We start from the raw sequence: 19,804 nt of genomic DNA, 5'->3' as shown, positions 1-19,804 counted from the left end.
TTATTAACGATGGAGAAATGTAAATTTAAATTGTATTTTGACTCATGTAAAATGTATGCACGACTGATGAAGGACACGTAAGTCCGAAACGTTCCACTAATAACTTCAAGAGGAGAATAAATATTTATATTTTTTTGACAACTGTATTTGCTTGTCTTCCCGCTTTTAGTAATTTAAATATATATTGATTTAACCAGATAATTTATCATATTTAATTTTACATTTATTGGCTGCGTTCAACAGAAAAAACAGCGACTGTTGTAAAATTCTTTAATATGATTGATTTGTGTATTTAGATCCGGCAAAAACCAATTGTATCAAAGAATTTTACAACAGTTACGATGTTAGTTTTCTGCTGAACGCAACCAATGTTTATTGACAATATTATTAAAAATTTTTTTGTTTTTCAGATAAATGTTACTTTTCTAAAAACTTTCAAAGCTTATAAATAGTTTTTATCTTTTTATCTTTTATCTTTTTTTTATATTACAAAATGATTTTGAATACGGCAGTACTTTAAAGACGCTTTACTCAGGATACGCCCTAACATGGCAAGTATCTATTAAACTTAAAAACGATATTTCAATGAAGAAAACAGCTATTAAATAAAATCACTTATAGTGTTGCAGAATGTGGAAGGTGTGATATTGCATATTCCTATGCTCGGCCATGTAGTTGGCCCAAGTATGATGAAATCGATTAGGGAGGCTGTAAGCAAGTTGCTAAAACTCGTGAATAGCCACGACATAGTGTTGCTATTATAGATTCGCGTGAGGCGAGGGCGAGATGGTTGACGACCCTGTTGTGCGCCGCAACGAATAAAATAGCTATCAATGCCGCTTTAGGTTTTGATTCGTATACGGTACAACGATACGGCACGCACGATACTCTTTCCGATTCCGTTTCGCCAAATTTGACAGTGCAGAATCCTGCAGGGCACGATCTTGGATGTTACTTTTGCAACAATGCAACAACGTAACCTGGAAATGTAAGTACATATTTTATTTTAACATCTCATTTTAGAAAAGATTTATAACATAAATCAACTTGCAAATTAATTTTTTTAAATAATACGTTTCAGTCTTGTAATCGCAATTTTCATTTTTATTTTAATCGCAAATTGATAGAACACTCGATCAACAATGCACTGTAATGCCCATTTCCACCAATGTAGATTAACTTTGATCTCAGTTTAACTTCCCAGATAGCCAAATAATTACAAGTTGTCGACAACTTGTCACAAATATTCATATTAGTTGTCAGCAAAGCAACAGAAGCGGGTATCCTCTTACCATTACGTTCTTGCCAACAATAGTTTTTAAAATATAATACCCGCAAGTTTCCAACAACTTATCAGCATTATACTTATTACAAGTTATAAATGGGAATTGTTGCTCACATGTTGCTGTCATGTTGCTCGCAGATTGCTATAAACAATTTTCAAATATAGTAATGGCAAGTTCTAAACACAACTTACCACAATATAATAACACAGATTGACTTCAATAATTTTTCTACATTTGCTCGACAATAAAACTCAGCATATTGATACTAAATTGACTAAAACATTTTTGTCGCATTAAATAAAAGGCAACGTAATAGCAATTAACAAGCAATTTAATCTGCGCGATGATTTGCTTCAGATTGAGTTATCACGTTTTGCTATCTGGGTTACTCCTTATCTTTTTTCATTTCTTAGAACTAAAGACAGATAAAGAGTAAGTTAAACTGAGATCAAAGTTAATCTGCATTGGTGGAAATAGGCATAAGTCGACTGGGTTTATCGCAAATTGCCGCGGGTTTGGCAGTCGAATTACTCGTGGCGCAACATTCTCAAGGGTAAGCTGAATTCAAATATAAGCTGGAAATATAAAAGATTAGGGATAATATAATTTTAATAACATTTAATTTATTTTTACCTAAATACATATATATTGTAAGATCTGGTTTAATGTAATATTATAATTTTCAGAATTTCAGCTATAGCCCTTATGAGGAACGATAGAGACATTTATCGAGAGGATGTCGATAATCCGTTGATAGGATTATTAGGTGGTGTACCGCATAGGATATGGGGCTCGCTTTGGAGCCACGAAATAAAACTGACTGTTATGCATAGATTCCCATTTTGTACAACTTGCTCAACGCCTTTGATCAAGGAGTATCGACAGCGCGATTTTGTTTTTGTGCTCGACGCTTGCAATACGCCAAATTATATGTAAAGAAATTATCTGCTGTGGCGATTCAAGTGATATACGTGATTTATATTCAGGAGTAACTACAATCATGCTTGATAATCTTGCAACTGAAACTGCAGTTACAATGGCAACCCAGCAAACGAGAAATGATTAGATTGGATAAATCCATATGAATCATGTTTCTGAATCCGCGAAAAAGTATTAAATTTTATAGAAACTGAACACATTGAATCCGTTTCCTATATCTCTAATTAAATATAATTCATTGCATTTTTTTTACGTAAATCATTCAAATGGAATCTACGTGAGCAAAACAATATTTTTTTAATATTTTCACAAACAATTTTTGCAAAAAAAAATCAATTTCTTAGGAATTTTTTTCAGAAATTTTCAAGCGTCGCCCATCCAAGTCGCGACTCCGGTGAACGTTGCTTGACCTCCGTGATCGCTGCAATCTGATCTCTCATGATGACCTGTGAACACTTTATACTGATATGTGTATATAATTGTTAGACCAGGTCAATATAAAATCAAAAAAATGAAATATGTATAATTAAAGCATATTATTTATATAAACAAATATAAAATTATAGTTTTTTTACTAATTTCGCAAATGTAAAATAGCATCTGGAATAACTTTTCTGTTATTTGTTTAAAAAAGAATGCAATTAGAAAATATATATAAATATAATATAATAATTAAATCAAATATAAAAAATTTTTATTAAAAAAGCAATTAAAAAATATTGTTTGCTCATTGGGATGTAGATCAAGGTTTCTTCATATATGGACCTATTTTGTCTATTGATATGAGCATTTATGTTTCTCAATAATACATGATGCACACAGGATTACAGGACCGTATGCCTTTTTCTAGACGTCGTAAAGTCAATATTTGAAGGACGTCTGCAGACGTCTATGCAAAGTCGACTTGCAGTCAACTCCGAAAGCCTGACTTAGAAAAGTCGATTTACAATTGACATATGGATGGTTGTGCTGTTAGGGTAGTTAAATATAATTTATTGCATTGTACATTGAATATGATACAAAAAACAAATGACCAATCCACAATTACGGATTCAAACAAATAGACTCACGTTCATTGCATTGAATATTGAATATGATATCAAAAGTAGATAACCAATCCGGATTCAAATGAATAGGTCGCACGTTTTACTTTTATGTATATTGAATAAGATACAGAAAGCAAATAGCCAATTCGTAATTATTGATTCAAATTGATAGAAAACGGATTCAAAAAATCCAAAAACTGGATTTGATTTTGTTTTATTTAATAATCCTAAATATTTTTCAATTATTTCTCGTTTGCTGGGTCAACATATGTTGATGAGAGCTGTTGGTATTCACGAAAACGACTTTGACAAAGCTATAGAAACGTATGTACAATTATTTATCTGAACGATATTTTACCAGGGTTGGGAACGTTACCTTAAAAAAATAACGCGTTACCGTTATCGTTACTGTTTGTAAAAAAATAACTCGTTACCGTTACCGTTACTAACTTAATTAAAAAGGTAACGCGTTACCGTTACTGTTGCTTGGAAAGTAACGATTCGTTACTTTTTCGTTACTTTTTGGTGATGTTAAAATAGGGATCTTTTAACGTGAAAAAAATCTATTCAATACGTGATAAAAAGAAACATTTCATGTTTTTTTGTTTTACAATATCCGCACAGAGGGACATAAATACCTTCCTATGTCTGTTCATGCCTTTATCTCATTCTTTCTTATGTCGTCTTCAATACACGTGCAGATGTTAAAGCATTTATGGCCGGTATTCATAGTAGATTCTTATTTCGAGATCATCTTAAGTAATGTCTTAAGATGCTGATACGTCTCTCTGATTGGTTAATAGCATCATATAATGATACTTAAGACGATCTTAAATATAAGAGTGGACTATGAATATCATATGTACCATATGTCTCCGTGTGTACATTCAAGAATATGATTCTATCACTGAATATAAATCCTATCGCAATTGCGATTCGTAATCATATACCATATCAAATGATTATGAGTGATAATTAAACATAATTGATCAATACAAAAAGTCTACGTTAATTAATGGGGCGAGTGCTGCCAACCATTTCTCCCACGCTGCGCGCGGTCTGCAAATAGTGCCCGTACTGATACCGCTGGCGCGCTGTATGAACAAACGTACTTGTTTAATTTGGTAACTATTAATTATGGGCCGAATTCTGTAAAGCGCATGTTGGTTACCGAATGTAAGACGAACATAAAATGACGCATCATACGTTTTATGAAACATAGATACTGCCAGCTAAAGTAACGAAAAATAACGGCTGAATTCCGTTACCGTTATTGTAAAAATGTAACGACGTTACGTTACCGTTACAGACATAAAAAAGTAACGCTCGTTACCATAAAAAAGTAACGAAAACGGTAACGGCGTTACAAGTAACGCGTTACTTCCCAACCCTGTATTTTACGCATGCTTTACCAACACTATTTAACGCTTGTACTAAATTTAATATAAATAAAATATAAAAAATAATTAAAATGGTGTACTTTTATTTAAAAAATTATTATTAAGAATATTAAAAATTAATAAAGATCGGAACCATTTAGCTATATTTAGCAAAGACAAAAACCATGAAAGGTCTCGACAGAATGCCGTTTTTATCGACAGATTGCTATTTAGTTCAGAATTTTGGGGTTGTCAATCTTTAGATGGCGTTCAAAACACTGTACAATTTTTTAACACGGGAGTCGACTCAACCTGATGAACACAGCTTATGAAATTAGCGTGACATTAGCGACATCTGTAGCGTTACATCATGGCATTAATGGAGTCTGTATGCCTGTTGGATTGAATGCCTGTTTGATCCTCCAGAGGATCTTCCTCTGTTTTGAGAAGAAAGAGGTTTTGTTTAGAAGCTAGCGTGAATGTAGATTTTAAACTTTGTAGATTTAAAAGAAAGATTAAAGTGTGGTAATGATGAGTCCCTTGCAAATAATTGCGCAAACCAGAAAATTTGGTATGACATCGATATGTGATTTTTATGACAAATCTAATATTGATTATTTTTCTCCTTTCGTTCCTCTTTTTTTCTCTTTCTCTTGCCTTTTTACGCCAGTGCTACGCTTTAATTATAATAACAATTTTAAGAATTATAAATGTTTCAGCTCCAAAATTTCTTAGGATTATTCCAAATGGAGTAAATATATGTTTGAGTCGAAATAAATATTACTATGTAAGAGAGGACAAAGATAAAACCTGGACAGATATTATGGAAGCTGCTACTACGCATATGTTTGTTCTTGAACTTATTCGAGGATTTGGAATTGTTTTGTCTCAGGTATTTCGAGAACCAGCGACGATAAATTATCCTTTTGAAAAAGGACCTTTGAGTCCTCGGTTTAGGGGAGAACACGCATTAAGAAGGTATGTATCATAACTAAAAAATTTATATTGTAAATATTAATATTACATATATGTAGGTATATGTATATTGTACACATTACATATATATTATCAAAATCTTTTACTTTTTCATAATAATTAAACAAGATGTGACTTGTTATAGCTTATATTTCCAAATTTTTAAGACACTTTATTTTGTTGATGAGTGTACATATTACGATATAGAGAAAAAAGGAAAAAAATGTAGTAAATTACCTTTTTTCAAAATGAAATATTGAAGCGTTAAATTCATCGAGTCTTTCTGGGATTCCTCAGGTATCCTTCTGGAGAAGAAAGATGCATCGCTTGTAAATTATGTGAAGCTATATGTCCTGCACAAGCTATTACAATTGAGGCAGAAGAAAGAGCAGATGGATCTCGACGAACTACAAGATACGACATTGATATGTCTAAATGTATCTATTGTGGTTTTTGCCAGGAAGCTTGTCCAGTAGACGCTATTGTTGAGGTATTCAAGTTCTATTATTAACAAAAAGATGGTGTAAGAGGAGAGAGTGATAGAAGGATGACAGAATTTGATAAAATTAATAAATTATTTCATAGGGTCCCAACTTTGAATTTTCAACTGAAACTCATGAGGAAATGCTGTACAACAAGGAAAAACTTTTAAATAATGGAGATAAGTGGGAATCTGAAATTGCTAGTAATATCCATGCGGATCATTTGTATCGTTAAACAGTGTATAGCAATACGTAACGTAGTCATAATGATCGAATCAAGTGTGGAATCGAATACTGAAAAAAATTCTTTTCCTGCTATTAAACATATTGTAATATATGAACTGTTTAAATAGATGAAATAAACAAATATGTAATTAGATGTGTGTAAATACATTTTCAACAAGTATTTAAATGAAAAAATACATGAGATAGTGGAGTGAGCGAAATTAGTAAAAAAAACTATAATTTTATATTTGTGTAAATGATGTACTTTAATTATACATATTTTATTTTTTCAATAACGTATATTAATCTGATCTACCAGTTATATACATATATCAGCATAAAGTGTTTATAGATCATCATGAGGAATCAGTTCACAGTGGAATAAGAGCGGAATGCCAAAGTTATAGAATACCCTCACCACAGCACGAGCCCACCAATCCATGTACTTGCGCGAGCAAAGTACACGGTGATTGTCAAGGCTTGTTTTCTATTCCTGCACTAGACTGCATTGGAACGTTCCTTCTTGCTTTCGCTAACTTTCAAACATCTATCTATTTCATTTTAAGTGTACACTAATTCAGGGAGTTCAGGAGTAGAAAACAAACGGTTAGACTCGTGCTGTGGTGAGGGTATTCTGTTAAGGAAGGAATATGATATTAGTGTTTGTGAAAGTACGTGTGAAGGAATGTAAAGATTAGAGGGGCTAAATTTAAAGAGACTCTACGGTATTTCTCGTTTAATTGCTGGGTTCGCAGCAATCACGGAGGTCAAGCAACGTTCACCGGAGTGGCGACTTAGATGGGTGACCGCTTGAAAATTTTTGAAAAAAAATTCCTAAGAAATAAATTTTTTTGCAAAAATTGTTTTTGAAAATATTACAAAAATTAATGTTGTTTTGCTCACGTAGATTTCATTTGAATGATTCACGTGAAAAAAAGTGCAATGAGTTATATTTAATTAGAGATACAGGAAACGGATTTAATGTGTTCAGTTTCTATAAAATTCAATACCTTTTTCGCGGATTTAGAAATCATTTATCGTTTACTGAGCTGCGTCCATAATGACGTCATTGGTGTATTACGTACACATCAGCGGTAAAATCCGAATGAATACCTATGGTTTGTGTCCCTTTTAGATGGAAAGCTATGAGTAAACTTAATTTCGAAGGGAGTCCACCTTTGAGATTAATTTTTTATAGCTTTTTTTCAAAGGTAAACTAACTTTGATTAATTTGTTCATAACTTAATTATTTTCTTCTGAGAGAAACACGAAATGCACGTAAAAATCGTTGTTATCAATCGAGAGATATTATATTACCGATGGAACCGATAGAGTTACTGTATTACCGATAGCGTATTGTTATTAGTTCGTAAAATGTCTCACCAAACTTCATGGTGTGCAAATGCTTATGTCATTCTCTTTAAAAATTCTCTTGTCTAATTCTATTCATTCTATTTAGTTGTAAATACTGTGAAAATAAATAATGTTTAACCGCAAAATGTATATATCCAAGTACCTTCACAGCAATGTTATTTGAAAAATTGAATATATTTTAAATTAGGATACAATTTATTTGTAAATATATATCAGAAATATGACTGGATTACTTGCATTCTGCATAATTTTTTTAATCCTTTATTGTTTTTTTACCCGGTAAGTGTTGAAATTTACATAAAAAATAATATCAGCTTTGAATAAAATGATTGTACGCAACAATTGTCTGTTAAATTGTAGAGTGGTACCAAGACTATTGGCATGGATAGTGAAACGTCGGTACAAAATTCATTTACAAGTAGGCCATATATCTGTCCCTTATTTTATCTTCCGTGATGTCAATGTAACTAAAAATGGATTTACATTGGTAAGTTTTTCAAGTCATTGTGTATATATATTATAATATAATTTAATGTGCGACATTTAATTTCAGCAAATTGAAGAGATAAGCATACGCAGCAGTTTACTTAGTAGTGACGTAGCAAAACTGTTGGCTGTTGTTATGAGAGATGTCAGAATAAATAAGGATGTTCCGACAATTGGTCCAACGTGTAAAATAAAGCAGTCCAATGAATTATTAGATTTTAGAAATAAGAAAATACCACCGATCATAATAAAGTGTGTCCAGGTACATGCAAAACTAAGATCCCAAGTTTTCTATTATATTGTGCAAAACTTTTATATTATAAAACTGTCGGATGGATTATACTTGGTTTATTAATGGCTTTTTAACTTTTAATTGATGATTCCAGTTTACAGCTGTACATGTAGAGAACATAAGCATACTAGCTCTTGGCAATGGCTGGTTGGCTAACGGAAATGCAGAAAGTCTGAGCTTGGATGGCAGTATTGTACATGGTGCACGAACGTTATTAGCATCTGCCTCTATTGTTGGTGGAACTATGAAACTACTACGACATGCTTCCGATGCATGTCTCTCTCAAATAACGTTTGCTGGAACAGTAGAAGCCACATTTAAAGCTCAAGGAGAACTCTCGGTCGAGGTACATAGGATTAAAAATTTGTTGCGTTAATATTTGAACATTAAAGGAAAAGGCATAGCCTCTTCACAACAATTGTTATTAAAATTTATAAAAAGTAATCAATTTCATACTTTGTGGTGTGTAATAAATAGATTTTTAAGAAGTAAATGTGTCTGATTATCGACCGTTTTCAAAAGGAATCAAGTGGGATCTAATTTATAGACATTATGTATCGGAGTGACGCAAACTGAAGGATCTGGCGGTGCAGGTCTCATTCAATTCTTGAGAGATAGAAGTTCGCCAAGTACTACAGCTTGTACATGCACCGAAGCAGCACATGACGACTCCTCCAATAACTTAATGACTAGAATAGCGCCTATTTTGCCGAAAGTAAATTTCCTTATTGTAAATGAACAATAATAACAATTGTATATTACTCAATATAATTACCGCCTTTGTCATATTTATAGGATTTTACATTGAAAGTCGGCAATTCGTTGATAATAGCTGGTAGAGAGGATAGTAGTATGGTAGGTTTGGAGGGTACCTTAAGAAGTCTTCAAGTCCATGCAAAATTTCAAGCTAATAAGACGCGTTTAAATTTTACCGTTGGCCTAGACGGTTTGTGCGTCCGCGGAAAGCTTCCTATTTTAACTCTACATTCATTGTCGATTGATACAAAGGTAAGAGTTGGGAATACACTAATGTGTAGATAGTAGGAAAGTAAATAGGACGAGAAAAATGGCTAATCTCTAATTGATAATTTTACTTATGCTCAATTTTGATTCAATACAGATGGAGGAAAATCTTTTGTGCGTTGACGTACAACTGAATAATCTTTCAATGATGTATGATCATAGAGACTGGGAATTGTTGCTGTATAATAATGAAAATGACATTTCACAACCTGTTGGCAACATATCGTTGAAAGATAGATTACCAAATTTTGAAATAACATTAAATACTGAGCTGTATGACTCTTCCTTAAATATCAAATTACCAGATGTGCAAGAAGCATCGTGTGGTGTCGCACATATGAAATTTGCTTTGAATTCACAGACAGGTATGTATGTGGGTATGTGAACCATCTCGTCTTGTCTTTTATTTATTTTTTTTCTAAAATTATGAAATAAATTATTAATTTTTATAATATATGTTTCCTATATTAGACAAAACAAAAAATCTAAATACAGAATTGGTCGTTGAATCTTTATATTGTGCATTAAATGGCACCAATAGCAATATCTCTGAAACCTCTCATCAATGGGGCAGCCCACTTTCCATTGGCGTGCTTTTAGCGACAACTCGTAGCAACGCCATAGGAATCGCAGTTGACGCTCTCATAACCGAGTGGAGTTTAGAGTTAGCGAGATTTCTCGAGCAAGCTTACAAGTAATAATTAAAATCATTTATGAGTCCCATTATTTATTCTATTACTATTATAGAAGGAAAAATGTAGTGGGCATGAAATGATTGCGAAAATATTTGTAGGTGCTACAAAAAGTATCGGCAACCAATAATGAAAAAAAAGGATACGATATCAAGCAATTCCATCCAATTGAATCTTAAAGTAACAAACTGCAATCTATTTTTCATCGCAGAAAACGAACGTAAATATTTTAAAATAGTGTCAAAGAAGAATTTTTGTCTTGTCAACTGTCACTTACGCTATTCGTTTTAGTATCTATAATGATGCGTTTGGATGTCGCGACTGTGGAACAAAACTCAAAGCGATTCGTAGGCGTGGCGGAAGGCATGAGCGCGATAACTCTTAATAAGAACGAGCCGATCATGTGCCAACATGCGCAAACATTAACGCATCCGTTTCTGGCAGTACGAAAGTGCAAAGCTGCGATTACTTCTGACGCCGTCAACATTAGTCTCGACGGTACTAATCTAGCATGGAGTCCTAATTTACATCTACGTTTATTGCAATTTTGGGTGGAGTCTGCAGATTTTCGATCTATCATCAGAAAAGAAATGAGCGCGACTCGTATCGAAGGTAATGAATCAACTGTGCTGTTTATGATTTTGAATTAATCGCGGTCAAGATCAAGATTTATAATAATTTATAATAATTTGAGATAAGGGATCGTGAGTGAGGGGAGGAGGATAATCACTTTCTTCATTTACAGAAGTACAAAAGAAGAAACGCGTTTTGGATTTATTAGCGACTGGTGGGATCACCGTCTCTATAGATATTTCTACTAAACATTTCTTGATCCTGGCGTCTGACCAGCTGCGCTGGTCACATGGCGAATGGAGACTCACCTACGTTCGAGTTACCTTAGACATGGCTGATGTAATTATGATCGAGGGTTTCGAATTGATTAGAATAGCCGATAACGCGGAAGTGCGAGCGGAGAGGCAAAGTAACGAAGGCTTCGTATTGGATTGGAACGAGTGCTGGGCGCTAAACATCGATTCCATGAAAATTTCTTTTCCATACGAGCATCAATTTACGAACGCGATACAAAATGAGTTGCTCAGCATCAGAAAATGGCTGAAGGAAATTCATTCGTCGAGCTTACGAGATAAAAGGGAATCCCTGCCTTCCGATTTGATGATCAAAATAAAGGAGTGGACGTTCGAGCTGAGCGACGATCCGTTCGAGGTACGTCTGCGCGACAATTACGAGCTGCTGGAGGACGAGTACAAGGAGAGTTTGAAGCGGCAGGCGATGCTGGATGCCAAGGTGCAGGAACTTTGCCGCGCGCACTTACTGCTACCGCAAGGAAAGGTCGAGGAATTATACGCGAGCTTAAATAAGAAAAACGCGGAGATCTACGTGCAGAGGTGGAAGCAGATGCAACGGGCGGGACCGGCGAGGACTCGATTGTTCGCGTGGACCATGTTAGACCTGGAGATATTGGCCCTGGCCGATCCATCGATAAATGGTACAGAAAAGGCGGTGAGAGCACTCCGAGAAATGGACTCAGAAACACCTTGGCCCGAGGACGGTCTCGAATTCAATGCCGTGTGGGTTCGCGGGATCAGCCTGAAATGCGCCGAGTGGAAACTCCAGCTTCGCGACTTTCCGCAGCCGTTACTCCTGGTGGAAAACTTGAACGTGTGGGGCAGATTGGCTGGCGCGGAAGCTCTGGCACCGCCGAGGGCAAAAAGGACTGTGAGAATTGAAATCGGCGCGCCATGGGAGGATATAGTGGTAGAAAGAGGTATGACGTCTCTCAAGTATTATCACGATCTCAATTGGGATATTGACAAGTTTAGATATGCGTTCGGTCCTTGCTGGGAGCCGGTGATAGCGCAGTGTAATCTCAGTTTCGAGAAGATCCTTCATCCGTCGAGGGACCCGAGCCCGCCGTTACCGTTCTGGGATAAAATGCGATTGGCCCTTCACGGTAGGCTGACGCTCTGCGTGAAACAGCTGACGGTATTGTTGCACGGCTCTCTAGACCCGTACAACACGACGGAGGAGATGGAGCTTACATGGACCGGATTAGAGCTCGATTGGACGCAAGGGAAGATAATCGTTAAAGGTGATCTCGACGTGTACGTGCGCACTGCTAGCAAATACGACGATTGCCGACTACTACACTTGCCCAACGTGAGATTGAGCGTTAAACTAGCCTGGGTATGCTTAGGCGATCCGCGCGATCATCACGCCGCTATACCCTGCGCCCCGGACCGCTTGCCCGAGTACTCGAGTAATCAGGAGCACGATTCGTTTAGGGCGTTCCGCTCGCAAAACCTCAACGTCAGCCTCTCGTTGGAGACGAAGCCGACTGGCTCGCCTACCCTGACCAGTGCGCCAACGGCGCTGCTCTACGGCAGCACGTTGAGATGGTTCGAGAATCTTAAGTTAATTCTGTCGGGCGCGACGAGACCGACGAGAAAGGGCCCGCTGTTCAAAAATATCCGGCCGAGGAAGAAACAGCTCAGTAGACATTACAGGAAGGTTCGGCTGACCTTGGCCTTCCACCGTTTCCACGTAAACTACTGGATGTCGTTCGCGATGCAGCGTGGCTTTGAGGTGACCGGAGGTCGAGTCGCCTGCAGTTCGGAGCACAATCTCGCCCTGCATCCGATCGACGACGGGCTGATCCATCGGCCGCGAGCGGAATGGTCCATCGTCTACATGAACTGCGAGCTGAGCGACGCCGAGATTTGGCTGAAGAGCGCCCTGCAGGAAGACGAGGTGGAGAGCGCCTCGCTGCGTCAGCCGGTCGAGAAGTGTTACTGCTTGAGCGTGGCGCGCGTCAGTTACGGCAGGGAAGCGATGGTCGCCGGGGTGAGCGGCGACACGCCGATTCATCGATTGGTCGTGCACGACCTACGCGGCGCCTGGACCAAGACCAATCGTGACGTTGCCTTCGCTCTCTTCGACTCCTTCATCAAGACTCAACAACTCAAGAAGAATCTATCGACCGCAGCCCTCAAAGGTTTCCACAGGGAACCCCCCAACAGCTCGACAACGCACAAGAATCGTGCGATCACCATGAGACCGAGCGTGGTGTCGGTAGTCGATCAACAGGTGGTGGGCGTCGGCGTCGGCGTCGGTGTGGGCGTTGGAGTTGGAGTCGGCGTTGGCGTCGGAATCGGCGTGGGCACCTCCACAGGTGGTGGTGGTGTTGTTGCTGATGACCAGGTCGTAACAACGCCAGGAGGCTCCTCCTCCGTCGTGAAGAAACCGCAGCAAGGCGAGGCGGCGGGAATGCTGCAGAGACTGATAGCAGAGGCCGGGAACAAACCGGTGGCTTTCAGCGACGATTTGTCGGTGCAAACTAGGGGACACCAACTGCGCGGGCTAGCGGCATGTCATCAGGACGACGTCTTGCACAAAAACTGGCTGAGTATGTCAAGTTTGATAAGCACTGTGGCATAGCGAAAGGCACAAAGGACCAAAGGGATTTTTATTAAATGAACAATGTTCTTTTCAGTCGCTTTGGTAAACAGCCAAGTACTGTTGAAGGGCATTGAAACCCGCGGCTACGTCATTCTCTCGGCGGCTAAAGCAGAAATACTACAAAGAGTTCATTCGCCGGTCTGGAAGGAGCGATCTCTTGTTTCGAAAACAACTTGGGTTGGCTCGTTGGAATGCATGCAATATTACGCTACTGTAAGCGCAAACATCGACGACAATCTCGACGATAATATCATGTGGTTGACATTGGATAATATACAAGTACGTTTTTTAGAATGTGAGCACGGAGCGAAGATACGCGAGCGAGATAAACTTTTATATCATGTGTTTTCACATTTTAGGAGAAAGATTCCACTATCATAGCCGGCTTGCCGGATGTCCCGGCTCTAGTAGGATCTGGCCAAAGCGTCGGCGGTGTGGTCAGTCAGACGGTGGGAGGCGGTGGCGGCCCTCAGCATCAATTGCAACGCATAGTGTCCCGATGCAAGTGCGAATTTTTCTACGTTGGTTACGGTCAGACCTTAGATGTGGGCTCTGTCGATCAAGTGCCAGCTCCGCCCGGGGAAGAGGTCAGCCCATGGGAGAGGAAGGATCTAACCGCGGCCGACGCGTTTACCTTGATGCATCATGATCTAGATGTATGCACCAATTCGTTACAATACGCTATGATTCTAGACATAGTCAACAATTTGCTGCTATATGTGGAACCGAGGCGGAAAGAGGCTTCGGAAAGGTTGCAAAGGATGAGATTCCAGTTGCAATTGCATTCCGTCGAAGATCAAAAGAGGCCGATACAACAATTACAAAATACAGTGCGCGGCTTGATGGCGAAATTGAGACGGTTGGAACGCGAGACGTATTTGGTGCAAAAAGCATTGGCCGACGAGTCCAGTCCGGAATTACTCACGGAGATGGAACGCTTGGAAGCGAGCGTATTTGAATGCAAGGAACAACTTGGCGCCAAGGCGGAGGAATTGGACGTTATGTTAAGTTGTTACAAAGAAACTACCGCGCCAGCGGCCGCGTCGACTACACTCAAGGACAAGCCAGCCGCGGTGGCCAGAGTAGCTGAGATTTGCTTTAAACACGCGCAATGGAGGCTGACGGATGCGGACGGTCAATTGGGTATCGCCGATCTTATTTTAACCAATTTTCTTTATACGAAAACTAGCAAGACCGATGACTCGGTGGAACATCTGTTGGAACTAGGATACGTCCGGATGACGAATTTACTACCGAATCAAATTTATACGGAAGTACTTGTACCTACGGAACTGCAAAGTAATATGCCTGTAGATCGACAAAGAGCTCTTCGAGTCTTTTGCAGGGAAAAGGCGCCGGTCGCAGGAATCTCCGTCAAAGAACACTTTGAGATCAATGTAGTACCTCTTACGATAGGTAAGCAAACGCCTAACTTGTGTATCGAATACAACGGAGCCTCACTTCTATGTGTCGTGTGTTTCGTACGTGAAACATAACGTTTTACTCTTCTTCAGGTTTGACGAAAAAATTCTTCAATACTATGCTTAAATTTTGCTTTCCCGAGCGCGATCCGGAAGGCATAGAGGAAGCACCAGCGCCGCAACGTGATTCCTCCTTTTACGTGCCTATCGAGAGAAGAGACGACGTGGAAAAAATGAAGGAAAGAGCTGATAAGAACAAATTGTTTATATACATAAAGATACCGGAAGTACCTGTTCGCGTATCGTACAAGGTAACGTTTTATAGTAAACTAGAATAGAAAATTGAATGTTCCATCTGTTACTTGGCGAGTTATTCTTTCAAATCCAACGCTATTCTTCCAACAGGGAAATAAAGAAAAAAACCTTGAAGATGTACGTGACTTTGCGCTGGTCATACCAACTTTAGAATACCATAATGTTACATGGACATGGCTCGACCTGCTTTTGGCGATGAAGAGCGATTCCAGACGTGTAATACTGAGCCAAGCTATTAAACAAAAACTGCAAATAAAACCAAGGGGACCACCTGAGGAATCTACGCCGCAGGAAGAAGACAAAGCTCGCCTTTTGTTAGGTACCAGACATCTTCCTGGGGACGCGAAAAAAAAGAGCATGTTTAAATTTAAATAATTTATACATCTGATGACTTACGTAACCATAGTAATTTATTTGTTGTGGTATTGATAAATGTTACTTTGCAAATCACGTGTTTATCACCCAATTATAAATTGTACAAATAATTTTTCAATTATACGTATAATGTAAAATACATGTAACATATATATACATACATACGCACACATCGTCCCAGAAAAAAAATGAGTTTTGCGTTTTTATCTTTTCCATATGGCATTTATAATGGCAAAAAATGTGACAATATTTTTCCTATTACGCCATTAACTCATATCTATCGTAACAATCTCAATGTGGTAACCAAGTATTATCAAAAATTAAAAATTTTTTGAAAAAATTTTCTACAAAGCATTACAAGTAATGTAAGAATATAACATTTTTCGAAAGAAAAAAATCATTTTTATCTATATAAATTACATTTTTATACGCACCTATACATATATACACTTACATCTGAGGCTGTACTCCAAAACTGTACTACCAGTAACTAAAAAGCTATAATTTGCTATAAACTTTTTAGTTATAGTACAAGTTTGGAGAACTTGTGCAACTCTCTCTCTCTCTCTCTCTCTCTCTTAATATAACACGAAAAAATTTTCTATCAATTACTTCCGCCAATTAAGATATATTTAATACATACTTCAGCCAGTAATTATCATAGATTGTGTACTTTGTTCCATCATCTACAAAATATGTACAAAATTAGAGAGTTATCAGAGGTGCCTCTGTATTTTTCTTTGCATGTCTCCATGCGTTTAGGTCCGCCAAAATTCGCCTGCCGTATGCCGTATGAAGCTCGCGAAAAGTTATTCTAGTTCTAGGTACGTTTTCTGTCCTACCAGGCGCCGATCTGACGCTCTGAGAACGATGATGGGAATCTGGTCTGTTGAATGGATTATGTCGCTGTCTTGGTGGAGCCTTAGGGGATTGTTGAATCGGCGTGGCTACTGTTTCTTCCTCCACAGCATCCAACTGACGTTGCAATTCTGTCACCATAAGTTTCATATAATCATAACTGGCACATGCCAATGCCTTCATCCATTGTTCCATAGATTCCTAGATATTATTGTTCCTCATTAAACACAGCCCTTACTAAGCACAGACATATTAGTAAGTATATATTAGTAAGTATATTATAAAGAGCATCTATTTACTTGAGACTCTGCCGCTAAAACATAACTTCTGTTGTTTGGCCCGTGAAAAACTATCTTGAAGCCAAACTGCTCTTCGTCCTCCGCCAGTTCGATCGTACAGCCTTCGAGAACGATCATGCCGACCGGCTCTTTGTCACCGCGACGATCAAAATAGAATAATATATTGCCTTTGAGTACAAACCATCGTCTCTGATATCCGCGATTGATCTCTCCACGTTTATTCAACCAGCCTTCACGATCTACCGGCGTTGCAGAGGTCGCAAACGCGACCATATTCTTTTCATTAATTTTCATGGTTTTTTCTTTTAGCAACGTACGGTCTCATTCGTTTCACAACTTTTTAGAAATTAGAGCGCACTGTTAAATGATATAATTAAACAAGAATAGTAGTTAGCACCATTTGTCAGGTTAGGATTAGGTTAGGGTTAGTTTATTATGTATTATCTTCATTTCGAGAATAAACTCGATAAGAATGTTACGAGACACCTTCACCATCGTCGGTGTATATACATCTTACACGTTTATACGTCGCGCAAATACCGTGTCACGAAAATCGTTTCCGAAAAAAGACAAAAATGTTATCGTATCCCTCGTGAATACGGACATTGATGGACATACCAAAATTGACATACACACAGAACATAGGCGGCATATACATATAGCACGCAGTGTAGTATCTTTTTAAACCTACCTATCAAAAAAAACTTTAAACTATAATGGAAAATTATCGTGCTATTGGCTACATTTGTTTCAAGTCCAATTTTTAAATGTCGAATCGGCATATGGAAAAAATGAGATAACAAATCTGATTGGCTACGCCATGTTGCAATTACCTTTTAAAATGAGGCGTCATCAGCGCTTGCAACGCAAGAAAAAAAAATTCGTGACGGATGACTTTAGTGACGAGGACGTAAAGAAAGAGCGGTGATTGCGATTGATTGAGATGGTGACTAGTGAACAATTGCGTATTTACGCGTATTTTTTATTGTTTAGTGCATATTGAGTATTACGATTATTTTAGTAAAATACAAGTTTTAAGGACAAATTTATAAAAATGGGAAAAGGATTTAACAATTACATGTGTAAAAAGTTTTTTCATCCAGCGTCACGAGACAACTTGAAGCGAGTACGTATATGCCTAACCTCTCTTTACGATAACGGAATATTTTTTTATTTCGTGTCATATATTTAAAAAGAAAACCATGTAATCTTGTGTTAAATGCGTGTTATTGTATTAGGTATGGATGGCGGAACAACAAGCAGAAGCTTATAAAAAGAAGCAGGAGGAGCTGCGAGTGCAGTACGAGAAGGAACAAGACCTGCATAATAATAAGTAAGCTATTTAAAAATATTGCATAATCAACAGCAGCTTTGTTCCTAATGTAAAATTTCTTTCAGAGCACTGCTCAGCAAAGAAAGTAAGGATAAACTTAGTGTCAATTTTATGTACGAACCACCTCCTGGGGCAAAGAAAGAACGAGAAAAGGAAGACAACGAGCCTGAATACAAGTTTGAATGGCAGCGAAAGTACAATGCTCCAAGAGAAAGCTACTGCAAAGGGGATAGCGAAATTCGAGATCAGCCCTTTGGCATACAAGTTAGAAATGTGCGGTGTATTAAATGTCACAAATGGGGACACATAAATACAGGTATTTTAAAAATTTATATAGTAAAGTGCAAATATATATACAACAGAAAACAAATGTTGCTAATTAAATATTTTTAGATAAGGAATGTCCCTTGTACAGTCAAGCGATGAGTGTTGTAATGGCAAATAATAATTCCCAAACACCATCTGCCCCAGATACTATGACGCTTGTGCAACAAATGCGAGAAGATGGTCTGGCTTTGAAAAAGTAAATATATGTTATTTTTATAAATTTTAGTATCATGTTTTATATATTTAAATATATTTATTTTACATGTATGTATATGTGTATATAATATGTGTACACACACGCAATGTTTAAATACATTAGTGTAAATAAATGAGTTGTACATTAAAATATATATTAATGTAAATAAACTATTGCTTTTATATATTACAGATCTGCGTTGGATGCACAACAACATTTAAGAGTTCCAGAACATGAACATCTTATAATTTCTGAAGATGAGGAACAATCAGAATTATCTTTCCTAAAATCTCTATCAAAGAAGGAAAAGAAAAGATTATTATTGTAAGTTAATTTAACTACATGATAACATGTTACATTCTCTTGCTATTGATAAAAGATATTAGAAAGTTAATGATTAAGTAAAAAATTTGGTCATATAATTACAGGAAATTACAACTACTGGAGAGAAAGAATCGTAAAAAAGAAAAAAGAAAATTAAAGAAGAAAAGCAGTAATAGGAAGTGTAGCAGTACTAGCAGTAATACTAGTAGCAATAGTAATAGTAGTAGTGATAGCGATAGTAGCAGCAGCAGTAGCATCGATTCAGAAGATTTTCAGTCTAAAAAGAACAGAAAGAAGAAAAAATCAGATTCTAAAAAACAGAAGGATATTTACAAGATTTGTAAACATAAAAGGAAACAAAGTTATGACAAACACAAGTATAGATGTAAGGAGATGAATGGTGATGTAAAACATGATAAAGATAAAGATCGTTATAATAGAAAAAGGAAAGTTAAAGACCAAGACAAGGATGGCGGTAATTCAAGACATGGTAAAATACATAAAAAGCACTATTAATAATCATTTAAACAATACTTATAAAATGTTAATGTAACATCACTTATAAAATTAACAATAATAAAAGGAAACATTTATTGCTGGAGAATGCATTTTGCAATTTAATTTCATATTATATCTTTTCAAGACGCAAAAGTGTCGTGGAAAGATACGTATATCGATCA

General features: G+C 37.2%; 4 protein-coding genes and 1 pseudogene across 5 annotated transcripts; 4 read left to right on the top strand and 1 right to left on the bottom strand.

Annotated features, from left to right (window-relative positions):
• Positions 1 to 659: 659 nt before the first annotated feature.
• LOC113004839 lies at positions 660 to 2,222 on the top strand (annotated as a pseudogene).
• Positions 2,223 to 4,988: 2,766 nt separating this feature from the next.
• On the top strand, positions 4,989 to 6,486 carry LOC105204727 (NADH-ubiquinone oxidoreductase subunit 8). Its single transcript, XM_011173918.3, has 4 exons — positions 4,989 to 5,221; positions 5,370 to 5,628; positions 5,923 to 6,115; positions 6,211 to 6,486. Exons 1-4 carry the CDS (start codon positions 5,179 to 5,181, stop codon positions 6,340 to 6,342), a joined length of 627 nt encoding a protein of 208 aa, XP_011172220.1. The 5' UTR covers positions 4,989 to 5,178; the 3' UTR covers positions 6,343 to 6,486.
• Positions 6,487 to 6,635: 149 nt separating this feature from the next.
• Positions 6,636 to 15,933, top strand: LOC105204725 (protein KIAA0100). 2 transcript variants are annotated; one of them, XM_011173917.3, is made up of 15 exons: positions 6,636 to 7,985; positions 8,067 to 8,193; positions 8,260 to 8,454; positions 8,579 to 8,830; positions 9,032 to 9,199; positions 9,280 to 9,492; positions 9,605 to 9,872; positions 9,979 to 10,201; positions 10,301 to 10,419; positions 10,491 to 10,811; positions 10,945 to 13,623; positions 13,711 to 13,955; positions 14,036 to 15,092; positions 15,191 to 15,408; positions 15,503 to 15,933. In XM_011173917.3, the coding sequence occupies exons 1-15, from the start codon at positions 7,927 to 7,929 to the stop codon at positions 15,785 to 15,787; spliced, it is 6,429 nt and encodes a 2,142-aa protein (XP_011172219.1). In that variant the 5' UTR covers positions 6,636 to 7,926; the 3' UTR covers positions 15,788 to 15,933. The 2 variants fall into 2 exon arrangements, with proteins under 2 accessions (XP_011172219.1, XP_039315160.1); XM_039459226.1 differs by lacking the exons at positions 6,636 to 7,985; positions 8,067 to 8,193; positions 8,260 to 8,454 and having other exon boundaries at positions 8,689 to 8,830; positions 9,007 to 9,199.
• On the bottom strand, positions 15,805 to 17,684 carry LOC105197900 (sesquipedalian-1). The gene is made up of 2 exons (XM_011164509.3): positions 16,945 to 17,684; positions 15,805 to 16,846 (listed from the first exon to the last, which is right to left on the bottom strand). The coding sequence occupies exons 1-2, from the start codon at positions 17,236 to 17,238 to the stop codon at positions 16,493 to 16,495; spliced, it is 648 nt and encodes a 215-aa protein (XP_011162811.1). The 5' UTR covers positions 17,239 to 17,684; the 3' UTR covers positions 15,805 to 16,492.
• Positions 17,685 to 17,807: 123 nt separating this feature from the next.
• Positions 17,808 to 19,728, top strand: LOC105197889 (corepressor interacting with RBPJ 1). The gene is made up of 6 exons (XM_011164498.3): positions 17,808 to 18,070; positions 18,183 to 18,277; positions 18,343 to 18,593; positions 18,671 to 18,800; positions 18,993 to 19,124; positions 19,229 to 19,728. The coding sequence occupies exons 1-6, from the start codon at positions 17,999 to 18,001 to the stop codon at positions 19,638 to 19,640; spliced, it is 1,092 nt and encodes a 363-aa protein (XP_011162800.1). The 5' UTR covers positions 17,808 to 17,998; the 3' UTR covers positions 19,641 to 19,728.
• The last annotated feature ends 76 nt before the right edge of the window (positions 19,729 to 19,804 follow it).

This window comes from Solenopsis invicta, chromosome 16 (genome assembly GCF_016802725.1).
Source record: "Solenopsis invicta isolate M01_SB chromosome 16, UNIL_Sinv_3.0, whole genome shotgun sequence".
Classification (NCBI taxonomy): Eukaryota; Metazoa; Arthropoda; class Insecta; order Hymenoptera; family Formicidae; genus Solenopsis; species Solenopsis invicta.
This window is presented reverse-complemented; position numbering and strand designations above follow the sequence as displayed.